The sequence below is a fragment of the Thunnus maccoyii genome, chromosome 8 (assembly GCF_910596095.1).
Source record: "Thunnus maccoyii chromosome 8, fThuMac1.1, whole genome shotgun sequence".
In the NCBI taxonomy this organism is placed as follows: Eukaryota; Metazoa; Chordata; class Actinopteri; order Scombriformes; family Scombridae; genus Thunnus; species Thunnus maccoyii.
In genome coordinates this window covers 21,370,716-21,397,766 of record NC_056540.1, presented here as the reverse complement: position 1 = coordinate 21,397,766, position 27,051 = coordinate 21,370,716, and the positions used below count along the sequence as shown (strand labels likewise).

The 27,051-nt window shown below is 38.3% G+C and overlaps 1 protein-coding gene across 1 annotated transcript; it reads left to right on the top strand.

The window, feature by feature from the left end:
• Positions 1 to 11,360: 11,360 nt before the first annotated feature.
• Positions 11,361 to 27,051, top strand: xpnpep2 (X-prolyl aminopeptidase (aminopeptidase P) 2, membrane-bound). Its single transcript, XM_042419195.1, has 21 exons — positions 11,361 to 11,669; positions 12,314 to 12,375; positions 12,694 to 12,804; positions 12,917 to 12,980; positions 13,761 to 13,865; positions 15,692 to 15,778; positions 15,947 to 16,090; positions 16,740 to 16,841; positions 18,358 to 18,439; positions 18,601 to 18,802; positions 19,723 to 19,812; positions 20,217 to 20,326; positions 20,513 to 20,590; positions 21,863 to 21,934; positions 22,017 to 22,077; positions 22,368 to 22,437; positions 22,614 to 22,718; positions 23,650 to 23,709; positions 23,869 to 23,945; positions 24,077 to 24,166; positions 26,561 to 27,051. The coding sequence occupies exons 1-21, from the start codon at positions 11,621 to 11,623 to the stop codon at positions 26,759 to 26,761; spliced, it is 2,022 nt and encodes a 673-aa protein (XP_042275129.1). The 5' UTR covers positions 11,361 to 11,620; the 3' UTR covers positions 26,762 to 27,051.

The following is a 27,051-nucleotide window of genomic DNA, read 5'->3' as shown; positions in this document are numbered from 1 at the left end:
TTTTCCCTATTATAAACTTACTGTGGGAAAATGACATCTGCCCTCAGATACAATCCTAAAACAAACAATTTACAAGACAGCTTTGTTCTTAAATGGATCTCTGGAACAAAATAGTTGAAAACATACAAACTAAAAACAGTTGGCCCATGTTTGAACCTAATTGCCAACCCTTGGTGTACAGACTGTACTCTACTGACATCTCCTGGATTCTCCTGTTGGCTTTGTTGCGCCTGTTAGGGCGGGACAAACGACAGCTTTATCATCCTTATAGACCTTTCTCACAGCAGACAATTTAATACCTCATACCAGGAAAATCACAGGTGTAATTAATAACATGAATCATGGCTGCATCCCATATATGTGTGCAGGTTTCAGGGCACTTTATTGTGCATTGTGGCTCACTGTCATGGCATAGAGACATTGTAACATTTGTGCATTTCCTACTATGACCAATAAAATGTCTGCTGTGAAAAAGGCTTATTAGTACATGGGGTCTGGTGACCTCACGTGCTGTAATTCCCTGACGAGCTCTGACCATCATCAACCTGAGCAGAGATCTAATCAGCCAAATATTTAAAACAACTGTATAGTTGTGCAGGGCTTTGAAAGAACAGTTCACTCTATTTTTGTGAAGTTTAATTGCATAATTGGTCATCCGAAGATGCAGTTTGATTGATGTTTGTCAGCACAAGTCTTTTATATTGTATATTGTTTTTTGCAAAAACATTGCAAAAAGAGTATATTAACAATTAATATATGGTGCATATTTTATACTAATGGTATGTAGTGTGGAATTGAGACACAGTCCAGATATCATGAACCAAAACATGTTTTTATTCTACAGTATATTCTTTACTATTTGTGTATATATTGTGATTAATTCAATTGTGATGTACTAACAATTTATGAGTGCTATTTTTGTCTATTTATGCGGTATGATGTCCATCTTTGGGGATTTATTTTCAACACTTTTACAGTTAGATGCATTTTGTCTCTTCAGAGAACCTTAACCCTTCTGCTAAATTTAACAACTGCAGAGATCAGATGTGTGCAGTGAAGTCATGTGAATTTCTGCTTCAGTTGCTTTCATGCATTTGGAAGCAACAAACAATAGTGGAACACTTACACCCCCAACTGGTAAGATGGTGTTGTTACCTGCTAATGCAAAAAATGTGCAGATGTGAAACTTGACTGTCTGTATCAAGCAAGTGTTCTCAAACTTTTGCATATGCAGGACCTCACAAAATATCTGAACTGTAGATGACAGATTTTTAGTAAGATTTTAAAATTTGATCCTGTGAAAGCCAAATCCTGATGTGATGAATGTTAATATCAGGGTGGAGCGTGAAAAATTTGAGTTAAACAATCACACATGCTCTCACTTTGACTTCCAGTTCAGTTAGCAAACTCACATGGAATGAGCTGGAAGTGAATCAAGTGTGAAGTGATATTTGGCATCTAAGCTGTGACCTCATCTCTCCCAGTAACCATACATCAATACAGTGCAGAAGAGACGGAGGAGTGACAACATTAAACTTCTCTTGGTGAATTTAGATTTAAAGCCTACATGTAGATGATGAGGTGGAGATATGAGCAGCAGCAACAGCAGCACGGTCGAGCAAAAGAGTGACCCTATTATTGTTAGAGGGTGTGATGGCTACTTGTTGAAGTGTGACAACATGAATCTATCTTCAGATTTTAAAAATTAATAAAATAAAATGATGACTCTTTTTTAAATGAACTCCCCAGACACCAGTTTGGGCACCACTTCCCATCAACAGTTCATAACCTTTGAGTTAAAGTTGCATAATAACTTTTACTACTTCTCTGTTGGCTGTCCTTGTTCTCTGTGTTATCAAGGAATTATGCAAACTAAACAGACTTAACAACCAGTACTGAGTTTTATTGAGGCACATGCAGTTTCCCATTTCAACATTAACAGCTGTATATCGTATAGCCCTGTCTCTCCCCTCTGCAATGCAGGCTGCTCTGGTCCAAGGTCAAAGCAATAGACAAGCTTTCCTGAAGTCATTGTTAAGCTGAGGTTGGATATTTTCACAAAACAAAATACATACATTAAACACGTTAAATTCTTAGTTTTGAAAGTAAGCAGGTCCTTATTTATTGAGGTGTTTTTAACTTGGTAACGCTTTATTTCCTGTCCTGTAACTTTATACTAATTTCCTGGAAATTTTCAGAATAATTTGCAGGTATTTAACAGTTCATTTTTAGGTCATTTTACAGGGAAGGTGGTGCAATTTGGTACAAATTATAAGAAAAACATGTTTTGTATGAAATGTGCTGTACATATAAATAAAGTTTTCTCATTATTATCATTATTATTATTATTATTATTATTATTAGTAGTAGTAGTAGTAGTAGTAGCAGACAAGCCAAGAGGGTTGTATGACTGCAGAGTTGGTTGTGTGAGGGTTGAATATACTCAGCATGGATCTTCATCCAAACTTAATTTAGGCCATTACATGACCAATAATCTATCAGATGATGAGGACATTTACAGACAGAGTTGAAAGTATTATGCACAAGCATGTTGTCTCGTAAGAAGACCTTGTGAAGACCTTTCTTATTAAAGCCTTTTGTACCCCCCTCTGTTCTGCCCAACTGTGGCATTTCTACTGAAAATGCAGCATGAGAAGACTCACAGTGGCTCAGAATGACAGTAGGAGCACTGCTGCTTAAAGCTCCAAGAAACTGCAGCGTAAACCAAATATTTGTAAATGTTGGAGTACCCATCTGCTCTGCTGTAATACAAAATCTTATATATAGATGATTTTGTAGCCTGAATCTGAAAACTGCATTATTTTAGCCTTTACCAACCCTGAACTGAGTCCCGTCAGCTTCTGGAATTTTTTAATTGACTTGAATTTAAATTTAAATACCTTGAATAACAGATTGTGGTTGACATGAGGCTCCATGTTTGTCTGGTTTTAATTAAGGCACTTCTGTATTGCTAAACACCAAGTTGGAAATAGCAGAACCTTCAGGGAAATTCTCAGTAATAGATATGACTAGGGTGTTGACATGAGGATTTTCCCTGAAAAACTGGTCAATACGGTAACTCCAGTATGACATCACTGCAGCATTAAATCGAGCTTATCAGCTTACAAAACCTGCTGGACCCAAGTGAGCTGACCCTCAGGCATCAGCCAGGCTTGACCACCAGGACAGACCATGAGACACAGTGACATCTCAAAGCATCTCTAAATCACACAGGCTTACCCATCAAAGAGGCTCCATGTCTACAGGCTCAGCACATACATATCTGTGAACATCCTCAGACTTTAAATTTGCATGTTTGCTCATCCAATCGGGATGAGACCGTTTAACACCGAGCAAGTCACTGACAGCATTCAGGACCGTCCAGAGGGTGTTGACTGCTGGATCTTAACTGTGCCAAGACATGAACAGTGGTGGGATTTTTTCCAGTAATCCCTCTCATGGAGCTCTACTGAGCTGACAGTGCAGATTAGGAGCAGTGTGGCTGCAACTCCGCACTGCCCTGTTCATGTGTTGTTTGAACTGTAACAGCTGCTTTCATATCTGGAGAAAGAGAACAACTATGCTGCACTGTAGCAGAGGAGGACACAATGAAAAAAGCAAGATTTTGGCACGTCCCAAACTGATCTATCCAGGGGGATCTGTGGGTTTTCAGCTGAGACTATGATTTTAGTTTCCTCTACATACAATAACCACACCCAGGTTACTATATGTAGAGATCAGGTCATCTTCCTACTAGCCATGGGACACATACTGGACATATTTTGTCTCTCACTTTGGCTTCCAGCCTGATCCAACACTGCACCAGACAGTGACAGCTCCTGGGGGTCTTCTTGTAAGCCAACAGACCATGTGTCCTTGTAGAAAGTCTGGATCCTGGACGTGTGGCTTCTTCTCAGGGTCCAGCAGCTGTGGCTCTGCCCCGTACCACTGTATTCGATGCTGTTCAGATTGTTAAACTGTTGTTTTGCTAGATGGCAGCTGACACATCGGTGTCACAGGCAGAAAGCAAGCTGAAGTTGAAGGACATTATCAAGAACCCATGCGCGGGGAGACTAGACTAGACTAGACTAGACTCTGAAAAACCCACTTCCAGCAATGGGAGAAAGCAGACCCAAGGCAGATGAGAGACATGATCCGAGCCGAGGTCCGGCACCTGGAGGAGGAAAGGCGAAGGTCAACGACTGTGGAACTTTGAAAGTGGGAGATCATGTGGCCTGAACTTTGGAGACTAGAGCCCTTTTGCATCTCTTTCCTGCCCAGATGGAGAATGAGCGAGGACCCACTGTGCAGGTTATGTAGAGGGAGAGCCACGTTGACGTACATACTGGGGGGGTGCAAGACTGCATTTAGCCAGGGGAGATACAGATGGCATCATGACAAGGTCCTCAGAGCACTGGCTGACACCTTGAAGCAGGAGAGACGGAAAAAGTGTCAAACCCACATGAGACCAGTCCCATCCATCCAGTTCATCAGAGAGGCAGGCATTGTGCCTGCAGGCAGCACAATCGTGGGAGAAGAGGGTAGACCTGGGAAAAAAACAACACTTTCCCCAGGTCGTCCAAACACCGCTGAGGCCTGATATGGTCATATGATCTGAGGAGGCCAAGAGGATTATCCTGATTGAACTGACAGTTCCATGGGAAGACAGATGCGAAGAGGCCTCGGAGAGGAAAGCCACAAGGACCTGGTCCAACAATGAAGGGCCAATGGGTTGCAAGCCTGGCTATTTCCAGTTTAGGTTGGCTGCAGGGGTTTCCAAGTGAAGTCTAAGTTAAAGACGCTCACAGCTCTGGGAGAGGAAGAAAGCTGCTCGCAGGCTGGGGAAGGGAGCGGGAAGAGACTCCTGTTGGCTCTGCAACAGGCAGGAGAAATAAAGCTGGAAGCCAGGAGAAGATGAACAGTGACAGGCCATCACTGTCCACCTGCCAACTGGAGGACGTTTTGCTGAGTGAAACATTGGAGGAGAATTTGACACCCCCTGACAACATCTTTTCCTGGCGGAAAGCTACAGTCATAAAAAAGTGCCTGAGAGTGTTCAGCATCTAGATGTATCTAATAGTAACATGATGATGTTACTACAATTCATTTTGAATTCTTTGAAAAACATTAATTTCCCACAATTCCCAAATCCATCCAACAGTTGTCAGGATATTTCTGTGTAAACTAAGGCTGCAACTAACATTTATTTTCATTATTGATTAATCTGTCAATTATTTTTCTGGATTAATCGATTAGTCATTTGGTCTAAAGGTGAAAAATGTCGATCATTGTTTCTCAAAGCCCAAAGAGACGTACTCAAATGTCTTCTTTTGTCCCGACCAACAGTCAACAAAAGATATTCAGTTTGGTGAAGATTAGTGGTGTAACAGATCATAGTTAATGTGTGATCCTATGGAGTAGTAAGTAAACAAACTGCTGTAAGTCATGGACAGACAGCGTTTCGCTAGCACGGATTTAAAGAGCAATGACCAAACCAGCATGTAACGGGTCCGAAGTGACATCTGCAAGTATGTTTACATGCTGTTAAATGTGCTGCTGCTGAGCAGCTAATTAGCATCTAGCTGCAAACTGACGTCAGCGGTGCACTTTTCCCCAATTAATGTTTGTTTGGTGGCTCGTTCAACAAGCTGCAGGACAAGACGTGTTCGTGTTTGTAGGTTTGATGATGATGACAGAGAAGACGACAAGTCATTAGGAAGCACCTTGAACATCTGAACCAAATTTTGTGAGAATCATTCCAGTGGATGTCGAGATATTTCACTAGATTAGTAAAAAGCTGAAGCTGAATGCTTTTGGTGCTTAATGAAAAATCAAAAGTATTCAAGCCCACTGAACACATTTCTCGCGTCATTGACAATTAAGACAGCATTGTTGCAGTCTTGCTTTTAATTGGTTTGTTTATTTGTTTCACTGAAATCAAATCTCTTTTGCAAGAGACCTGGCAATAAATTACAAACACAGGATCACAGCAAGACTAGTCCGTCATACAAAACAGTCATCACACACTCAGACACACTACTTAACAATCACAAATATAGTTAGTATTATTGTTCCCTAGCCTTTTACCATAACCCTGAATTCCCTCGTGCCTTAAAACATAGTCCATGTGGGTCCAGAATAACTCTAAGGTTATTTATTAACTTCTGCCTGAGGCTACAATTTGCTGACCTGATCTGCACTTTTATATTACAGGGCTTTGTTCAGGCATGCAGAGACACTCCCTCAGCTATTCATCTGCAGGCCACTTAAAATGTTGTGGGATCTACAGTCTTGCTCTGTGGAACGTGTGGATAAGATTTGTACTGTGGCGTCGTCAACAGGCCCCTCTTTCATCGCATCTATCCTTTGTATAGCAGATGAATGGGTGAAAATATGTGCATTATGTACTGACCATTCCTAATTGGTCCATGTCAAATGATTCATGATTTATGTTTAGCACTGAGAGCCCCACTGTCCCTGACAGCATACAGATCTGCCCGACTGCCTTCTTCTGTCTTGAATGCTCAAGACAACATAGAAGTAAAAAATTTCTTAAGATCAAGACACATTTATCAAGCAACTTAAGAAGTGTAGGAGTAACATTTGAGCAAAATCACATATTTAATTACATGTAGCAGAAACAGACACAATGATTTACCTTACTGTACATCTGTCATATTGTTCATTCTTTAAATAAAAAAAGTTATATTGTCTCTGTGACATTTTGTTCTGAAGAAGCTGATTTTTTTAATTAAAAAGAAAATCTGCTGCAATTGAAACAAAAAGAAAACCAGGAGGAGGAACATCAGAGAAACTTTATGATAACTTAATTTATAATTTAGTATCAAAATGACATTTGCAGACAATGAAGATGGAAGGTGAATGCTGTGGACATGAGTTATCTAAGATGTCTTATTCTCTGTAGCTGTCTTAAACTGAGGAGATATTTTTAAGTCAAAACAATTATGATTAAAGGAAGAGATCACAATTTTTCAAGTCTGTCTTAAAACAAGGTGCCCAAATGAACATTGAAATGTTAATTATTCCTCCTGTTCATACTGGCTAAGTGATACAGGACAAAATCCACAGTGTGTCCACACAGTCATTTTGTGCAAACATGTATTTAAAAGTTGATCTGAAGCTTATATGAGGCTTCAGCAGTCTGAGTTAGTCATATCAAGTCATATCTGCCACATTTACAGTCTTTTAGCATCAAATTCCCTCTTTGTGTTTCCCTATTGAGTTGCGTATAGGGACTAAAAAGACTGTAACGTTGGAAGATATCTACTTGATTTAACTAATTTGGACACCTGAGGCCATATTAGCTTCAGATAAACTTTTAAATACATTTTTGCACAGAAGGAGGACTGTGCATTTCATCCTCCATCACTTACATTGTAAATGCATCATGAAGGGATCTTCTAATGGTCATTATCAACAAGATGAATGATTATGGCAAGAGAAACCTATTTCAGTGTTCATTTGGGCGCTTGAAATTGTGAACCCATCCTTAAAGGATTTTCATTCAAGTCCAAAATTTCACTTTAAGCAGTTTGATAGATATTTTCAGGCTTGTGTAAAAACCATCTCATTATCTCCTAAAGATGAGAGAGTCAATCCAATGTATTTCTGTTATTATGCGGTTGTGATTTCTTATTAAATATGAGCTATGTTGAGCCATGTATAATTTGGTTTTAAAAGCCTACGGTAATCTTATAGTTATCTCGGAGATTTCAGTATGTCCTCTTTTACTGTGTGGCTTTCACACTGATTAGAGCTCATCAGATGGTTTGCAGTGTATTCATGGCCCTTCACTGAATGTGATAATAAAATGTTCAACACAATTCCAACTTGAAATCGGGGTCACTTTATCTCTAATAATACAGTTGCGAGCAGTAACAAAGCAGAACTTCTGCTTTGAAAGCACCACATTGATTTAAAAGCAACTATTTATGGCACCGTACTTTGATATCTCTAATAAAATGTAAGCAGATGATATCCAGTAGCACATTATTTTCCATTTCCAATCTCATACTTTTTTTGATTAAAGGCGTAAGTTGAGCTCATCTCACAAAGTGAATAAAAGGGACAATTTAAAATGAAGATTCGATAGTCAAGTCAACTGAACTCAATTTTATTTGTATATCCCAATATCACAAATCACAAATTTGCCTCAGGGGGCTTTACAATCTGTGCTGCAATACAACATCTTCTGTCCTAAGACGCCCTGTATGCAAATAAGGACTAAATGAATAAAAACTCCTTCTTCCTTCCCCTGATACCTAACCAGCATTACACTTTCCTCTCATATTTGTAGATTTTAAAGTCCACAGACATCTCTGTAACTAAGATAAATTGCAGTCTATCTTTAATTAACAGAGACACTATCACTGTGCAGTATATTGACTATGTTATATCACAGTCTGATTTCTGCAGTATGGCACCGTAGTCTGAAGGTTTGCCAGGTTTTGAAGTCGTGATCAAAGCTGATGGATCGAAGTGCACCACTGAGGTGTTACCTGATAAAAATGTGTTCACACCAGGTAGATCACAAGCTGTACAGTATGTGCATAAATATGATGCACCGCATTAATAAAATAGCAATAACAGACTGTGGAGGTTTACAGCAGTGCACTCATTGACCCGGAGTCAAGTCTATTTATATAACAATAATAATAATAACAGTCTTTATTTGTAGAGGATTTTACAAAAACAAAGTGCTTCACACAAGGCAACAAAGTAAAAACTTATACTGTAAAATAGAAAACATAGAAGACATTACACTGGGCTATGCAGAATAATCATGCATCAGCTTCTACTCTACAACCTCCAGAGGCCATTTATCACTATTTGTGACAGGTGACATTTACACAACACATCATTTCACTCTATCAGAATGTAGGAAGGCCTTCTCTCCATGTAGGAAGAGAGTATCATTGGCTTGTGTTTATTTACACAGGTCTTATTAATAGCTTACCATTTTATCTATCATCATTTCTCACCTGGAGATGCAGAACTTATCAAACACTTTCTGCAGATAAGCTTCAGTTACACTTTCCATCCAATCCTGAGCTTGGAAAGTTAGTTTTCAGACTTTCTCATGGAATAATTTACAACAGATCCTAAAGGTCAATACTCATTACTGTCAGAGAGCTCATTAAGGGCATGATTAATTTTACTTGTATATGTTTTAGCAGTGTTGCTCTTCGATCAATCAAATTTTATTCATATAGCACCTTTCAAACAAATAATAAACAATAAAAGATGGGTAGTTAAGGTAATAATATATAAATAGTAAAAGATAATACAAGCAATCAAAATAAGTAATAAGTTAATAAAAGTTAAATTATGAAATACACAAAATAAATAGATTAGTAAAATAGTAAAATGTTAATAAAAATAAAATTGAATAAAATAAATAATGATGATAAATAAAATAAGTATAAATAATAAAACCATAAAATAATTTATATAAACGATTTTCTCAGATCCTCTGGAGGACTGTTCCAGAGGCTCAGAGCGTAACGGCTGAAAGCATTATCACCGAAGGTTTTTGTTGTGCTTTGTGGAACAGCTAAAAGGGAAGAACCGGAGGATCTCACGGTTCATAAACCAAAAGCATTTCAGAGAGGTAGTCTAGTGCAAGGCCATGTAGAGCCTTATAAACTAATAAAAGAATTTTAAAATCTATACGAAAACTAACACATAACCAATTTGAAGACTTTAAAATAGGCTTAATGTGTGCTCTCCTCCTGCTCTTAGTCAGCATACATACAATAGTCTAGCCTGCTATAGTTATGTGTCAGTCTCTCTGTGTTGCTCAGAGAGAGAAATTACCTCACTTTGGAGATGTTCTTCAAATGATAAAATGCTGTTTTTGTGACACCCCGCACATGAGCCTTGAGATTAAAATCACTCTTGATTTCTTTCTTCTTGGCTTAGGTTGAGTCCTAGTGTGTTTAGTTTGGAGGCCAGTTTCTTTTTCTGAACCTTTTTTGATGATCTGTTTCATTATTAATAATCTGTTTTATACTGGTTGAGCTGTAAAAAAAAATTCTGTGACATCCAGGCCTTTATATCTAAAATACTGTGAAAAAGTGAGTCAATCGGCCCGGTGTCATCAGGAGACATGGTCATATAGAGCTGAGTGTCATCAGCATAGCTGTGGAAAGAGACGCTGTGCCTCCTGATGACACTGCCCAGGGGCAGCATGTACAAATTAAAAAGAAACAGCCCTAAAATTGATCCTTGTGGTACTCCACAGATAACCTCATAGTGTTTGGAGGAGTGATTATCTATAAATACAAAAAGATTTCCTCTGCAAAGATATAAGGTAAACCAGTTAAAAACAATTCCAGACAGGCCAACATGCTCACTTAATCTATCTACAAGAGTCTGGTGGTCCACAGTATCAAAAGCAGCACTCAGGTCAAATAGCAGCAGAACTGAAGGCTTGTTGCTGTCAAGATTTGTTCTGATATCATTCATTACTTTTAGCAGGGCTGTCTCTGTGCTGTCATGTGTCCTAAAACCTGACTGAAACATCTCTAATTTAGTGTTTGAGTTTAAAAAGGTACTTAGCTGATTAAAAACTGTTTTTGTTTTTAATTTTAGAGAAACTTGAATAATGCATTGATGTTTCAATTAATATTTTATCTGATGTATCTATTTCTTTTCTTTTTTTTACTTCTTTTTTAATGTTGTTTGTTTTTATGATGTAAACTCGGTGCACTTGTAATAAAGGGCTCCTGTACCTCAATGTGTTCTTCCCGAGTGAACTCTGATAAAATAAAATAAGATAAAGATGTTTGTTAACGGACTAATGTATCTGTGCTGTAATAAATCTTCTGGTCATACACTGTTCCCCTTCCTCTGCTTCATCCTGCTCCTTATCATCCTCCTCCGTCTGCCTTCAGCTAAGTGGCAGTTGGCTTGAATACAAGGATTTAAAAATACAGCAAGCACAAATGTTTTCTATGGACATCTCCAAGGGATTACAAGGAGTTGACTACAATCTATAGATCTGCAGACACAGATGATCACGCATGCATTCATATGCAAAGATTAGACAAATACTCTCACATAGCCTTGTCCATGTTATGCAGAATAATACTGCTTGCATGACTGCAGCTTTGGCATCTTGCATTTTATCGGCGTATATTATTAAAATAAAAATAGTACAAAAGTGTTTTTATTTGATCAAAGATGGCTGGGCATCTTAGTGGGAATCTCTCACCCTCAGCTGCTGAGTTGCAACACAATGCTATGAAGAAATAAAAGGTTTAGCAACTCTGTAAGATAGAGAGGAAAAAACAGATGAGAGGTCAAATGATGATGAGGAGAAAAGAAATGTTACTGAGCGCCAAGATCTATCCCCAAAGCGACTGCTCATGATTCCTATCAGAGGGCCGCAGAGGTAGTGAGTGGTGGCAGGGGAGGAGGAGAGAGAGAAAGACAGAGAGAGAGAGGACAGTCGTGCACTTACTAGCAGGCACCCACACACAATCTCTCACCAGACACCCACACCCACTTTCTCACGTACGCTGCATATACATCGGAGCACCTGCTTTGTAGCCACTCTGTGTTGTGAATCTGTTCGTGACGGACTCTCAGCGCCAAGATGCCTTTCTATGGCTGGCTGTTGGCTCTATCTCTGGCAGCACTAACAGGTAAAAAGTTCCTATTTTTTTCCTAATTGATCTGTGTGCAGAAATGTCAAGTCTCTGCTCTCCGTGTGAAGACTTGTATTGAGCTACAGGGACGATCAATATTTCTATTTGCTTATGATAATGACAGAAGCTGTGAAGTGGTGTAAAAATAAAAAAAAAAGAACAGGTCACTTGTAACAGTTTATTATAACAGGACTGCTTTGCAATTAAAATCAGTCTGATTGCATGTATTTAAAACCCTCCGTCTATACAAATATGTGGTCACATGGTCACATATAAAACACTCATCTCTTGCAAAGGGGGAATAACAAATTACCATCTGTTCTTTCTGTGCCCGTTGGTTTATTCACTTAGTAGATAAAGGCTCTGACTAATACTCTTGCCTTTTCCCCTGTTTAACAGATAATACACAGACATGATTACATTACACTATACTGACTAATTGCATGACTCCGTTGAGCTTGTCCAGAGTCCTTCATTTTGATCGACCTTTGAATGTTTTTGTCCAATCTGATTCTACAGATTGCTCTGACAGTCCCTGGGTCAGTATGTGCTGATCTGACAATGTGCTCACATACAGTAGCTCAGCTCAGTACACTACTTGGTGTCACTTGTCTCTTGTCAGCACGTGCTTCTCGTTTCAGGAAACACCATCCCTGCTGTTGCATATGAGTCGACTGAGAGGAACTGCTCTCTGTCCCCGCCGGTAAGATCAATGGAATCAATGGACGAGTGGGAGCAAGTGTGATCATGACAGGCTTATTATTTAATTACAGGCTTATTATCTAATTACATAAATGTCATAAAAAGAAACGAGCCTCTCATGAAACGTGTTGCATGAGTTTTATACAGTTATGGTTAATTATTACTGCACAAGTTCAACAGTTAATGATTACAGTGGGAGATACAGAAAGGACTGATTCAGCAGCTCTTCAGGTTTTGATTAAAGCTAAAGACTTTTCACGCTTTCTGTCTCTGTCTGTGTGTGTGTGTGTGTGTGTGTGTGTGTGTGTGTGTGTTACAGTACCTCCCCAGCACAGCAGTAAATACCACTCTTCGGCTGCAGGAGTTACGAGAGCAAATGGTTTCCTTGAATATCTTTGCCTACATTATCCCCGGCACCGACGCTCACCTGGTACATTTGCTGTCCATCATAATTAATTTAAAAGGGTTTAAACCTTGTGTTTGTGTGTTTGTGTGTGTGTGTTTGTGTTTTGTGATGCTCACATATTCTGTTTCTCTGTCAGAGTGAGTATATTGCACCACGTGATGCAAGGATGGCCTTCATGACCGGCTTTACAGGCTCCGCAGGTATAATCTTTTCCTGCCTCTTCCTCCTCTTCGTTGTCGTCGTCGTCGTCGTCCTCCTCCTCCTCCTCCTCCTCCTCCCCATGACTCAACTCCCCACGTCTGAGTGCTGTGGTCATGCAGCTCCTCTACTTTCATCCCACATCCTCACTATAGAGCCTGCTCCTTGTTCAATTCAGTTTCATGGCTCTCACCGCATCGTTGCACTGCATCACTGCATCTTCTCGTTTATCAGCGCACTCCCTCGCGGAGTAACTTGACCAGTAAATCACCAGATCTGTTTCAAACACTAAGAATTAATGATCACACATAATTCTGTACTCAGCTTTTTCATAGATGGAAGGATAAGACAAATTACAATTCAGTAAAGTGCTGTTTACACCAAACTCCTTTTTCAAAGTCATATTTCCTGTCAATTGACTCATTTATCAGCTTTCTGCGGACCTCCATTAAGAATCAGACATACAGATCTGGATTCTGGGAAATACTGAGCTGTTGCTACTTGTTATAAGTGCATCTTTCTCATGTGAGGGCACAGCAGTGGAATAACAATGTACAAGATTACAAATTCTGATTATATATCCACCACACATCACCAGGTTGCAATTTCAATCTGTGTTTCCTCTTAACCTTCCTGTTTCCCCCAAACACACACATACATTTTTCACGATTGGCTGGCCCATCACGCATTGCTTGAAGTCAACTCTGACATTTATAGGCATTTGTAATTCACTGTCACTACTGGCTTCTCCATAACGCAGCTTCTGTCCCGCCTCTCCCCAGGCACTGCCGTAGTTACTCAGACCAAGGCCGCCCTGTGGACAGACAGCCGTTACTGGGTTCAAGCTGAGAGACAGATGGACTGCAACTGGGAACTGGAAAAAGATGGTGGGCATGGTCATATTGTTGTTACTTGTTATGACAATGCAGGTCATATGGATTCCAGTCAAATCTTTGTGGTTTTGATGTTGTTGAGTAAAAATAGCTTCACAAATGCTGAGCCTATCATTACAGGATTCACATGATAAAAATAGTTCACAAACGAGCTAAACTCAGTGAATGTTCTGTCTTTCTGTACACTCGTAACACAGAACATGTGATGCTGGTGTTCACATATTTATAACACTCTGCACTTAACATGAAGCAGCTTTTGTTGCAGTGAAAGGCCAACTTAGTAAGTTTAAGCGCGTTCATGTAGAGAAATAATAATTTTAACAAAACAGAGGCAGAAATGAGAATAAACAAAACACTGCAAATAAATAAATTGCAAGTAAATTAATCAACATGTTTTCCAATTTCACAACACACACTGTATGTGGTGTAAAATGCACAGCAAAAACAGTAAGAAAAATACTGAAACACTCTGGGACATCCAGATGGCCTGAGTTTGAGTCATGAACATTAATAAAATGGAAACAGATTTGAGTCAAAAACAAGAGAATTCCCAAGCAACCAAGTAAAACACTTATACATTTGTCAATGTCATATGTTCAAAAACAAGTGAGCAGTTTTCATTTTATGTTTGAATGCGTCATTGGCGATATCGGCTACACCAAGCTTTAGCGTTTTATAAGACACTTGCAACGTTTCTACATTTCCCTGTTTTATGCCACATGTGTCGTCATATTTTTAAATGTGTGTTCATAATTTGCTTGTTTTGTCTGTTTTCTTAAACGTTAAGGTTGGTGAAATTCTATATCTTTTTTTATTATCATCAAATCTTTCAATGGAAAGTCCAAAACCAACAGTGAACTGATCCCACAACCAAATTTTACTTGTGCAGCCAAAGTCTGACATATTTCATCCATTGCTGTGCGAAAACTATTAAAAACACATCAGTGAGCCACACTGTTGCATAGGCTGTGTGTAATTGTAATATTTCTATATTACAGTGAACATGAGCACTGTAGTTTATTATGACTCCGTCCCACATAAATACTCACTTGCTCATTAATTGTGTATTAATCCACAGCTCAAAATAACAAATGCAGTATTTACTCCTGTTTGAATAGCAATTGCTAAAACATACAATGGCCAGCTGTTTCAGGAAAATACCTATTAGAAAATAAAACTATATATTTGTGACCTGTTTTTAAAGATCTTCAGGAACCAGTGGGTTTGGGTTTTGGGAACCACAGAGAAGGAAAGAGAAGGGAAGTTGGAAAGTATTGAGAGACGAGTTTAGATCTTTTCATTGGATGTCTAGACACTAAGACAACAACACCAGTCTTATACTTTACTTGAAAAGTAACTCTCTTTAATCATTAACTCCTGTCACCTTGTGAGAAAATACAGAATACAGGCCAGAAAGTGACCTTTCATTGTGTGTAAATGTAATAATTTATATAATTTGTAAATTATTGCTTTCATATTTTGCACATTGCACCTTCAAACCTTCACATTTGCAATAGTTTAGCCAAAAAGTGCTTATGTTTTCTTTAACATGCTGATCACATTGATAGAAACTGTAGTGTACAAAATGTTACTGCAGTTTAGTGAAACTGACATATACTGAAGGTCTAATCTTTTAGTCCACATTTTGATACAAAGCAATTTCTACTCATTTGATTTAATACACATCCAACTGGCATTTTGAATGTTGTTATGAGGTATCACGATATTCACCACAGGTAGCCCAGCTGGTTTTTGTTCTGTCACATCCTCTAAAGTCAATAGTAACTTGACTACAGTCTGTCATGTGTGATGTTCCCCAGTGTCCATCAGCAGCGTGGCAGAGTGGCTCATCTCTGAGGTCCCATCGGGTGGCAAGATCGGCTTTGATCCCTTCCTCTTCTCCCTCAGTGAGTCTCTGTTCTGTCTCCATCCTGTCAGTCCAGGTTAACATCAATAAAGTGCTCGTCAAACTAAGATGGAAAATTATTGACACAGCCTCCAGACGCCATGCAGACTGTTTACTTGTGAACGATTCGGTTCAGTATCATCTAATCATCTGCAATTTCCTCCATTAGAAAAGCAGGAGGAGTACAGCATCAATCTGGAGTCAAGCAACCGCAGCATGAAGTCCATTCCTAATAACCTGGTCGACAAAGTGTGGAAGGAAAGGCCACCCATCCCACCTGAAAAACTCACGCGCCTGCCAGACAGAGTCATACGTGAGTTTCTGGATATGTGTGTGTGAGCTTGTGTCTCTACTGTCGTCTGCTAGTCTGCCTGTGTGGTACCCTTTATCTATGTGCTGATAAATACTTGAAAACTGGACAGAAAGCACTAAGCGGCTCCACAAACACAGCCATAAACAGCTCATTCATGTTTTTATGGCTGACTGACAGATCAAATACTAACTCAGAGGGAATGGAAAAGGCTATGGGGCTATAAGGAAGTTGTCTGGACTTGTTTGTGCCTAATTAGTCTTTATGGTCAAAGAAAGGACAAATGGAGAGCATCATAAACCTAATGGTCTGTGTGTGCTTGTGTGTGTGTGTGTATGTTTGTGTATAATCTGGATAAAGGTGTTTAAGTACTTTGAAATGCTGTCTCATATGGCTTGGATATAATTGCTTGTGTTCATATTTGGAAGTCTGGGTAGAGTCCATAAAGTGATAAGCAGTGTGCAGACGACAAGAATGTCAATGAAAAGGGCTAACTTGCTAAAAAAAAACACTGTTGTGTGCAGCAGGGGGCATCACATTTAGAGAGGGAGTGCTGCTATTAACTTCCTTAGGAGACAGTCAAATGAGCATTAAGTGTTTGCCGTGTGGACGTAAATAAAAGTCAAATGTGTGTGTGTGTGTGTGTCCACAGAAAGGTCCTGGCAGATGAAAGTGGAGCACATACGGCATCAGATGAGGGACAATCCTTATGAGCCCACAGCTCTTCTGCTGTCAGCGCTCGATGAAACAGCCTGTAAGTAACTCAAACTTTGCCAAAGAAACTAAACAAAATTGTTTTCCTTGAACCACTGATGAATTCACCGGAAAAAGCAGTTAATGTGAGCCTCTTATACAGTCCAGACGGTATTTGGTAAGTATTTGAACAGATGGACACATTTTTTGTTCTTCAGACTGTTTCCCACACAGTCTTTTCCACACAGACACAAACCTACTCAAATTATAGCTGCAACTTGGCACTTTAATATAATATCTATTACTTTATTTCAGATTAAATGTGCTGAAGCACAGAGCCTGAAGAACAAATAAATGTAATAAATATATTCATTTCAGATCAGTGTCTTGTTGAACATGTAGCTCCTCACCATCATCAATATAATTAAAATTTTCTCTCAAGACAATCAGTTAATAGTTTTGAGCTTGACTTAAAGGACCAGTGTGTAGAATTTAGTGGCATCTAGTGGAACGGACTTGACAGAAATATGATATAATATTCATAAGTATTTTTTAAATTAGTGTATAATCACCTGAAAACAAGAATCATTGTGTTTTTGTTACCTTAGAAAGAGCCCTTTATTTCTACATAGAGAGCAGGTCCTCTTCTACGGAGCCCGCCATGTTGCATCGCCATGTTTCTACAGTTGCCCAGAAGAGAAAAAACAAACACTGGCTTGGAACACACACTTATAAAGGGAGGAGAGGGGTATTCAGTTTGTTGCAATCTGCAGCCTCACCACCTAGATGGCACTAGATCCTACACACTGGTCCTTTAAACATGCAGCACTTCATCCCATAATGAGAATCACTACAAAAAGAAAAACATGTCAAATCATTTTAAACAAAATTTGTTCCTTTTTGTTGCCTTTAAAAACGTACAGTAACATTATCATATGACCATACCTAAATTATTGCTAAAATTATGATCAGTAATTGAAAAGGATCTGAAAAAGGAAACCTGGATTTTGTAACGGTTTTGAAATAGGGTGCAGTTTTCCTAAAAATGAAGTAAATGAAAAGTGAAGTACAATCCTGAAAATGTTCAAACATTGCTGAAAAATAAAAAGACTCATATCATATAAAAAGATTCAAGGAGGCAAAAAGATTCAGTTTAGATTTATTTTTTTAAAATAAGTGTTGATAATGTTTTTTAAAGATGATAATAATAATGCTATAATGACTTGAATTTATCTGTTCACTTAACTTTATTATTCATTACTATTGACAACAATCTGATTATTCAACTGATTTGAATTTTAGACTGGACTTTCAGTTCATCACCTTGTAAATGAACAGTGAATTATTCAAAAGCATCTACTTCATAACACACACAGAAAGACTGCTGAGGACACTGACCTCTGATTTCAGAACTTGTGTGTCTCTGTCCAACGACAGGGACGCACTGAAAGTTACGTATGTCAGACACAAGCATTAGATGCAAACAGTGCGCCTTGGCTCAGGTGGATCTAGCAGATGATGTAAATGAATGTAGCTCACACTCAGGGGTGGTGCTTTTTTTTTTGTTTGTTTTTTAGGGCTGTTTAATCTGCGCGGCAACGACATCCCATACAATCCCTTCTTCTACTCCTACACACTGCTGACAATGGAGGAGATCTGGTAAATCCATTTTTCAGGGATTATAAATGAACGTCCTTTCAGATTATCTTCTTTATGTGTCTGTTTCTCTCATTACATATGCTCAATACAAATCTATTGTCAGTGGTTCTTGAGTTTTACTTCTTGTACGTTTTCTTCTGTCACACCTCCACATCTACCAGGCTCTTTTTACACGTGGACAGAGTGACGGAGGAATTGAAGGTGTACCTGAATTCCTCCTGTAATGGATCCCTCTGCGTGAAGCTACAAAGCTACGACTCTGTCCGAGATGTCCTCCAGAAATACGTGGCCAAGCCGGGGGTCAAAGTGTGGGTCGGTACAGAGTACACAAACTACGCACTTTATGAGGTTATCACACCACAGGTATGTCTGCTGGCTTTTGTCATGATATACTGTTCATCATTTTATTCTCTATCTGTGTTTTAAAATAAAAATCTGTCAACATGTACATGCAGTATAAGGATTTTTTGTGTTGCTGTATTGCTGCTGTATTAAAGGAGCACCATGTGTCCCTGCTGGGATCTTTAAAGCTGCACTAATCAATATTTTCATATTAAAAATGGATCAAATGACTACGAGTAACATGAGACTCTGCAGTCACTTAGCACTTTTTTGATTTTAACCCACAACTTTATTGTTTTGGTTCGGTCTCAGCGCTCTCATCAATGTCCAGCAGCAGCAGGCAGATGATTTTAGAGATAATAAAGCTCTGATAAACTGGTTGTACGATACCTGTCGTGCACCAAACAGCTGAGAGACAAAGTTAACAACTAGCTGGTGAACAAAGTGGAACATTTAGCAACTAAAGAGTTACTCATGAGTTGATGGAGACTGAAATAGAGCTAAAGCGAGAGTGAATATTGGACTTACTTTTGTCCAAAAACACGATTCCAAATGAATGAATGATACACAGACGTGTTAACAGGCAGCTGCTTGCTAACACGTAGGCCACAACAACGTTTATAAGGTGTTATGTTTATGTTTTGGGTTAGGGTTAAAAATCAATTTATTTAGGTTTAAGATCATTTAAATAAGTCAAGTTAATTCATTTGTAGATCATCAAGCTGCATATGTGAAAAGAAGTTCATGTTTCAACAAACCACAATTATGTTGCAACATCATCAATCACTTTCCCTGAGCTGCCAGCAACTAATAAACAATTTATTCCTCTACAACAGCTGTAATCCATCTAGTGTTTGGAAGTACATGCATGCAAAAAGGTGAATAGTATTATAGTTCATATTTTTTTGCATTAATTATTTTTGTTTCTCTGCATCATGTAGGAGAAACTAATGACAACCTCCTATTCTCCTGTGCTGACGGCTAAAGCTGTGAAAGATGAGACTGAGCAGCAAATTTTGAGGGATGCTCACGTATGTCATCTACACACACACACACACACAGACACACACTCCAAGACACACATGTAGGCTACATACACACACATAATTACAAACTCTTGTTATGTTTTGTGAAGCTTAAATAACAAAAAACAGATGTAAGCCTCTAAGCCTTTAATGTGAAAGCATTATTATTCCAGGAATTCATTAATCAATCTTCGCTGTCAAACCAGCAGGACATTATGAATGGTTTTCATTGAGCGCTCGAACACTTCAGTGAACACACAACTTCATACATTTGTCACCCTGTCCAAAGATGTCTGAGCTGCCGTGCAACATGTCATGTGAAGTTTCAGTCTGTATGTTTTATGTAGTTGTGATTGATGCTGAGAGTACGTTAGCTGACACTCGCCTCGTCACTGTGTCAATCTGTCTAGATAAGAGATGCAGTCGCGGTCATCCAGCTGCTGATGTGGCTGGAGAAGGCTGTGCCCGAGGGGAAGGAGACTGAGCTGACTGCTGCAGCATATGTCGATAAATGTCGCAGGTGAGCACGCATGTGAGATACAGTATCTGCTGAACAGGAAGTCAAGAAGTCTATCATAAAGTAAAATAAAAGTAAATTGTTATTAATTTGATAAAAATATGTGAAAGTCTAGTGATTAGAATACTGTAGTTATAATTACACCTCGTTAATATTCGGGTTTCATAGCTAATATGAACATCATTACAGCAAACAGAAGGACAGCAGAGGCCCAAGCTTCGAGACGATCTCTGCAAGCGGACCCAATGCTGCACTTGCCCATTACAGGTAAAATTAACTCTCACTGTTGCTCCTCTGACCTCATCTTTGTCATTTAGATCATATATCTCATCTTTGTTTTTCATGCAACAGTGTTTTTTCTGCCTTTCAATATAAGTTCTTAAATTGATTTTCTACCTCAGTTTTGTGTGTTAAAGACATCTCAGACATCTGAGATTTAAAGTGGAAATAGGCAACTTTTTTTGCTTTAACTTATCATTATGAAGTAAATATTGACTGCACAGTGTAATGGCTATAGAATAATGATACCATTGGTGTTTAGATTGGTTCCCTGTAAGCCTTACTTTCACTACGCATTTCTGTCTGCCACCGGGTACAATCTCCCGGGAAAATGCATCAACCATTGTGCAAACAAAACAGAAAGAGGAGAGCACTTTTGTTTTCTCCGATGGCTATATCTCGTAATAATTTCTTAAGTGGCAAACCTCTTTCTGTTGTCTTATTGCTGTATGATAAATGTGGAATATTGCACAGGCAAATCTGATGTCACACTACTTATATCTGCGTACGCTATGTTTTAGTTTCATTGACTACCTGCATAAACTTGTCTTTAGCAAAGCTACCAGCCCTACAGCCATAGAGTACTGGATCAGTATCCAGTCAGGCTGATCTACTTGTTGAAAGTCGGTGGACAGAAAATATGTTATCACCGTCTCTGTTGTTCAGTTTCTTTCATTTTGTAAAAACAAAACAAAAACAAAAACATACTACTAACTATCTGCTTTCATGTTTCCATTATAGACTAAATGAATTAACAAATCCATGGCACAAGTAACAACGAGATATAACAAGTATTCTGTCTGTGTAGCCAAAGCGTGATATATCTTATTCCTCTGAGCCAAACAGCTCTACTGCTAAAATAAACAATTAAAGCACATCAATGAGCCACACTGTCACACTGGCTGACATATTCCTTCAGTGCCATGAACATGTGCGCTGTAGTTTATTTTGTGCCAATCCTACATACACCATCCTGCTGCCTTAAATATTCACTACACAAATTCACCTTTTGCTCCTGTTTGAATAACATTCGACAAGAATTACAATTCTCAGCTGTTTTAGGAAATTACTGAGCCTATTTTAAAAATGACACTATAATTTGTGAGACGTTTTTAAAGATTTACAGGTCAGCATTAACATAAACTATATGTAACTAATGTGCTAAAATGTTGTAAACACTGATATGATCCTTAACGTGTCCTAAAGCCACCACAAAAGAGGTGCAGTGTTTCTATTGTTTCCTGTTTATCTGTGTTGCAGCCCATCAAAAGACACTAGCAGGAGGTTGACAGTTGATGAGATGTACCTGGTGGACTCTGGTGGCCAGTATCTGTGAGTAAAAACAAACTCTCACTCTCCAGTCACACCTCACATCAGTTGCATTTGAAATGAGTCATCCTGTCTGTCACCACAGAGACGGGACCACTGACATCACTCGGACAGTTCACTGGGGAACCCCGACAGCAATGCAAAAGGTAACACTGTGACTGTTTGAAGGGATATTTACATTTTTTTCCATCAAAACATGAGAGATGATAGAGCATTTAATACTGCAGTTGATCAGCGGACTGTTATCTCTCCTCTGATACAAAAAACTGCTCCCACTGAATCTTTTCTTTATTAGCATTAGTCATGTTAAATTCTTTGCAGTAATATTAAATGTTAAATATTATATATTCTTTCACAAACCATTAATGTTACATAATCCAAAATATTCCTTTAAAATAAACCTCTCTGCCATTAAACCATATGTCTCGCTTCACAGGAGGCCTTCACTCGAGTGCTCATGGGAAACATCGAGATATCTCGAACCATATTTCCTTCAGGAACAAGAGGTGGGAATAAAATTCATTCATTCATTCAAAGGTCAAAATGCAATTTTCAGTTTCTATCCTGAAACTTTTCCCAGTTTAACCACTAGAGAGCCCTGTTTCTCCACTTGCTGTTGTTGTTTGAGTAGATGTGTCTGCATCTGTGTTTGACTCTATGTGTGGTGTTTGTCCGTCGACAGGTGTCAACATGGAGATGCTCGGCCGTCGGGCGCTGTGGGAGGTCGGCCTGAACTACGGCCACGGCACAGGACACGGTGTTGGAAACTACTTTGGAGTTCATGAGTGTACGGCCTTCTTTATTTTCCATGTTTTTCACAATTTACAACTCAGGTTTGAAATGTATCATTGTAGGGCTGCAACTAACGATTATTTTCACTATTGATTAATGTGACGATTATTTTCTCAATTAATTGATTAGTTGTTTGGCCTATAAAATGCTGAAAATGTTGATCATTGTTTCCCAAAGCATAAACATCCTCAAATGTCTTCTCTTCTCCAGTTTACACTTCAGTTTACTGTCATAGAAGACTAAAGAAACCAGAAAATATTCACATTTGAGAATGTGAACGATTAATCAATTATCAAAGTAGTTGGCTATTAATTTAATAGCTGGCAACTAATCCATTAATTGACTAATTGTTGCAGCTTTAATTTATTGTATACAGTAGCGATGTTTTTATTGACCTATAATAACACAATTTAAAACAAAAATCCATCCTCTGAAATATATTTCAAATGCATAAATCATTCAACCATGGTGCCCAAGAGCATCATGATTGCGATGTTTGAGAGGCTGTTTGACATTTTACATCAAATTGACGTTAATAACCGAGAGGGAGAAAATTAAAAAGCTGACAAGTAATTTGCATGTTTGAGCACACATTTAATTTTCCAAGCAAACCGTCTTCTAATGTGATACTTACTTTGCTTGATTAAAAGAAGGTGAAAACCCCTGAATAATTTAGGAGAATGAGCCACAGGATGTAGTTCTTATCTTGAACAAAAATGAGCATTTTCCATTTAAATGGCAACGCACAGCATGATGGGTTGCAGGAACATATGGATGAATATTGATTTACAGTAAAACACCCAACTTCCATTAATAATAACATGTATAACAGTAAAAACAATGTAGAATGTATTCTAAGCTTTGTTTTCACTCACTCTGGCATATAATCTGTATTTTAATTATGTAATATTGCATTATATTTCCAGGGCCAGTTGGCTTTCAAGGCAACAACATTCCCTTCAGAGCAGGCATGTTTACATCTATAGGTGAGATTTTTCTATAAGTTCACATCCTCTAAAAATAACCCAACATTAAATTCATTTTAAGGGAAATTAACTTTACATGTTGTACATTTAGTAGCAGTACATGTAGTTCAGAAAAAGTACTACATGTGATGTGAAAAAATATCTTCGTTTTTATCTCAGAACCTGGATATTACAAGGAGAATGACTTTGGGATCCGGATTGAAGACGTTGCAGTGATTGTACCCGCCCGAACAAAGGTAGCTACAGAGTGGTAGAAACCAAGTCAGAGCTCTGATCGTCTGTGATCACGTTATTAATTCATATGAGCAACGTGAGTTTGTTTCTTTGTGAATAACATCTGGCTCAATGTGCTTTTCTTTCACCTCAGTATGGTAATAACTACTTGACCTTTGACACCGTGTCGCTGGTTCCATATGACAGAAAACTGATTGACACCTCTCTTCTTAGCTCAGTACAGGTAAGGAATATAACTAATATTCAAAGTTCAAATTATCTTTATTGTCCCTTACGGGGAAATTGGTTTGCAGCCAAGATATACAAAAACACACAAATCATACAAAAACACATAAAATATCAAAACACTGATGGACAGCAACAAACAACAGGACATAGTGGACAGAGTGATTTAAAGGAGTTCATTCAGCATCAAGATCAAAGTGCAGAAGTCACATGAGCAGTCTGTGCAAACAACAGTAAAATACTATCTACCATTTAACAATTGAAGGGCATTAGGGACAATGGAAACCTCATATCTCTTAGTCTTCATAACGGGCACCTTCAACCGATGACCTGAGGGTAACAGTTCAGACTCTGTCCAGATCTTCCAGAAGGGAAGTAGCCTTTCTGAACACCTGCCTATTATAAAATCCTGAAATCTTACTGTGGAATGTTTCCATAACTTGGGGACCCTCTGTTGCTGAAGAGATAATGTAAAAATAATATGAAAGATGCTGCACAGCTGTTCAGCACAGGTTTTAAGAACCTGGCAGCAGATATTGTCAGGCCCTGGACTCTTACCAGAGTTGGTGAGTCTGAAATGTTGAGTAAATCTTAAGTAAAAATCAGCCAACTGTCTATCTGAGTTAAAACCAGCCAGAGCAATGTTCCTATTTCCTTTGTCATTAGACCATTACTGGTCCAGGCTTCCCTTAAATTGTTACTGCACAGCTCAGCTTCTGTATATAGTATAAAATAGTATTTAGCTGCATAATTAACTTCCTGTTGAGATGATAATCAGAAGTTACCGGCAAATTCACCACTGTGTCTTTTTTAAAAGAGCTACTAAGAAGTGCTCACCTGAAATATTAATTAAATAACTGGCAACAAGCACAACAAGCGGTAATGAAAGTTTACTTCCCCCGCAGATATGATCAGTTTCCTGTTTTGATTTGTTAATACCTTTGGGTATAAGAGTGTGACACTGACTGGGTCTTTAATTTTCCTGCCCTATTAGTATTCATTTCCTCTTAAAATCCCCCTTTATGCTTGGGGTGAAGGTTCTCTGTAACTCAGTGACCAAAACATTCTTTAAGAAAACAAAACCACGTGTGAAAGCAACTTCTATATTTTCGTTCTTTTCATTTAAAGCAGAAGCTGTTACAGGAAAATATAGATCTGAGTGTGGTTGGTATACAGTGGTGGAAAGTAACTGAATACATTCACTCAACTACTGTACATGTAAAGTTTTGAAGTGCCAGTACTCTACCTGAGTATTTACATTTTATACTTCTACTCCACTTAATTTCAGATGCAAATATTGTTCCTTTTACTCCTTTTCATTTATCTGACAGCTGTAGTTACCACTTATTTTTCATATTGAAACTTTACATTAAAACCATATAAAATACAATGTATTGTGAAAGACTAAAGTGATTCCCAACCCAAAAACACATTTCAGGTGTCTCTGAGTCATCGACAGTTTCAACAAAGAGAGATTTCCCTTTTAAACCTTAGATTCAAGAAGAGGCAGATTATCAAATATGTCACAAAAAAGCAGAAATTTGAGAAGAGTCTCACAACCCCTAAACAGATAGTTTCATGTTATGATGACATACTTTTCTCCTTATCACAAGATACTAAATTATTCCGTTTTAACGCGAAACTTTTCTTGTCGTAACAACATACCACTTTATCTTGTTATATCACAAAATGTTCTTGTTATCTCAAAAAATGATCATATCTAATTAAAAAACAAACTTTTCTCATTATAACATGATAAGTTGGTAAGTAACTTCCATATGTCATTAAAACAAGAAAAAGATCCAGTTGATGTCCATAGATACAATCAGCTTTTTATGTATGGTGGCTGCAATATGCTGCTGTATTAAACTACCTGTATATAACTGTATATAAAGTAGTTAAAATAAGTTACACCTTGACCAATAAAATGCTACATACATGTCGAATAGCAACAATAACTTAAAAATGTAAAACTATAACAATCTGTCTAGCACAGGGGCCACTTTTTTGCAGACGAGTACTTACATTTGGTACTTTAAGTACATTTAGCTAATAATACTTTACTTTTACGAGGAGTTGTATTGGAGTATTTTTACATTGTAGTATTGTTACTTTTACTTGAGTCAACAATATGAGTTGTTTTTCCATCACTGTCAGCATAGCCACGATGATTTATGTTTTAAAAGTGGTCCAAGTATTGATCCCTGTGGAACACCGTATTTGACCGTAGAACATGAAGATACATTATTGTGATATATTTCTATGTGTTTTTGGAATAACTTGGAGAAGAGTTCATCTGATGTAGCTGGAATATTAAACATAATCTGTAGGCTTTTATGTTTCATCATCTTTTGGCCTGACTTTCATTGAGAGTTGTCTCCTCTCCCTCCAGCTGCAATGGCTGAATACATACTATGAGACGATCCGGAGGCTGTTGGGTCCTGAGCTGGACAAACAGGGACTACACACGGAGAAGGAGTGGATGCTCCTAAACACAGAGCCCTTCACAGAGACTGAATCCTCTGCGTCTGCCTGTTCCTCCTCTCTGACCCTCATGGCTCTTGCCGTCGCTCTCCTCCACAACATCGTCTGAGGAGCTCCTCTCTCCATCTCTCCTGCACTCACTCCACTCACAGCAGACTTGCACATTAATGTTACTCCTATGCAGTCTCTACTGACAACAATGCAGCTATACCAGTTCGAGAGATGCACTGCAATGTAGCGTTTTGTTGGGGTTTTTTTTAATTAAAGGATATATCTGTTTAATAATTCAATTAGATGGGTAAATGTCTGATATTGTGGTGTTCAAAGTGTTCAAAAATAATATTTTATGTGATTTTTAATGTGTTAAGTTTTGAGTTTTTAAACTGGACATTTGTATGA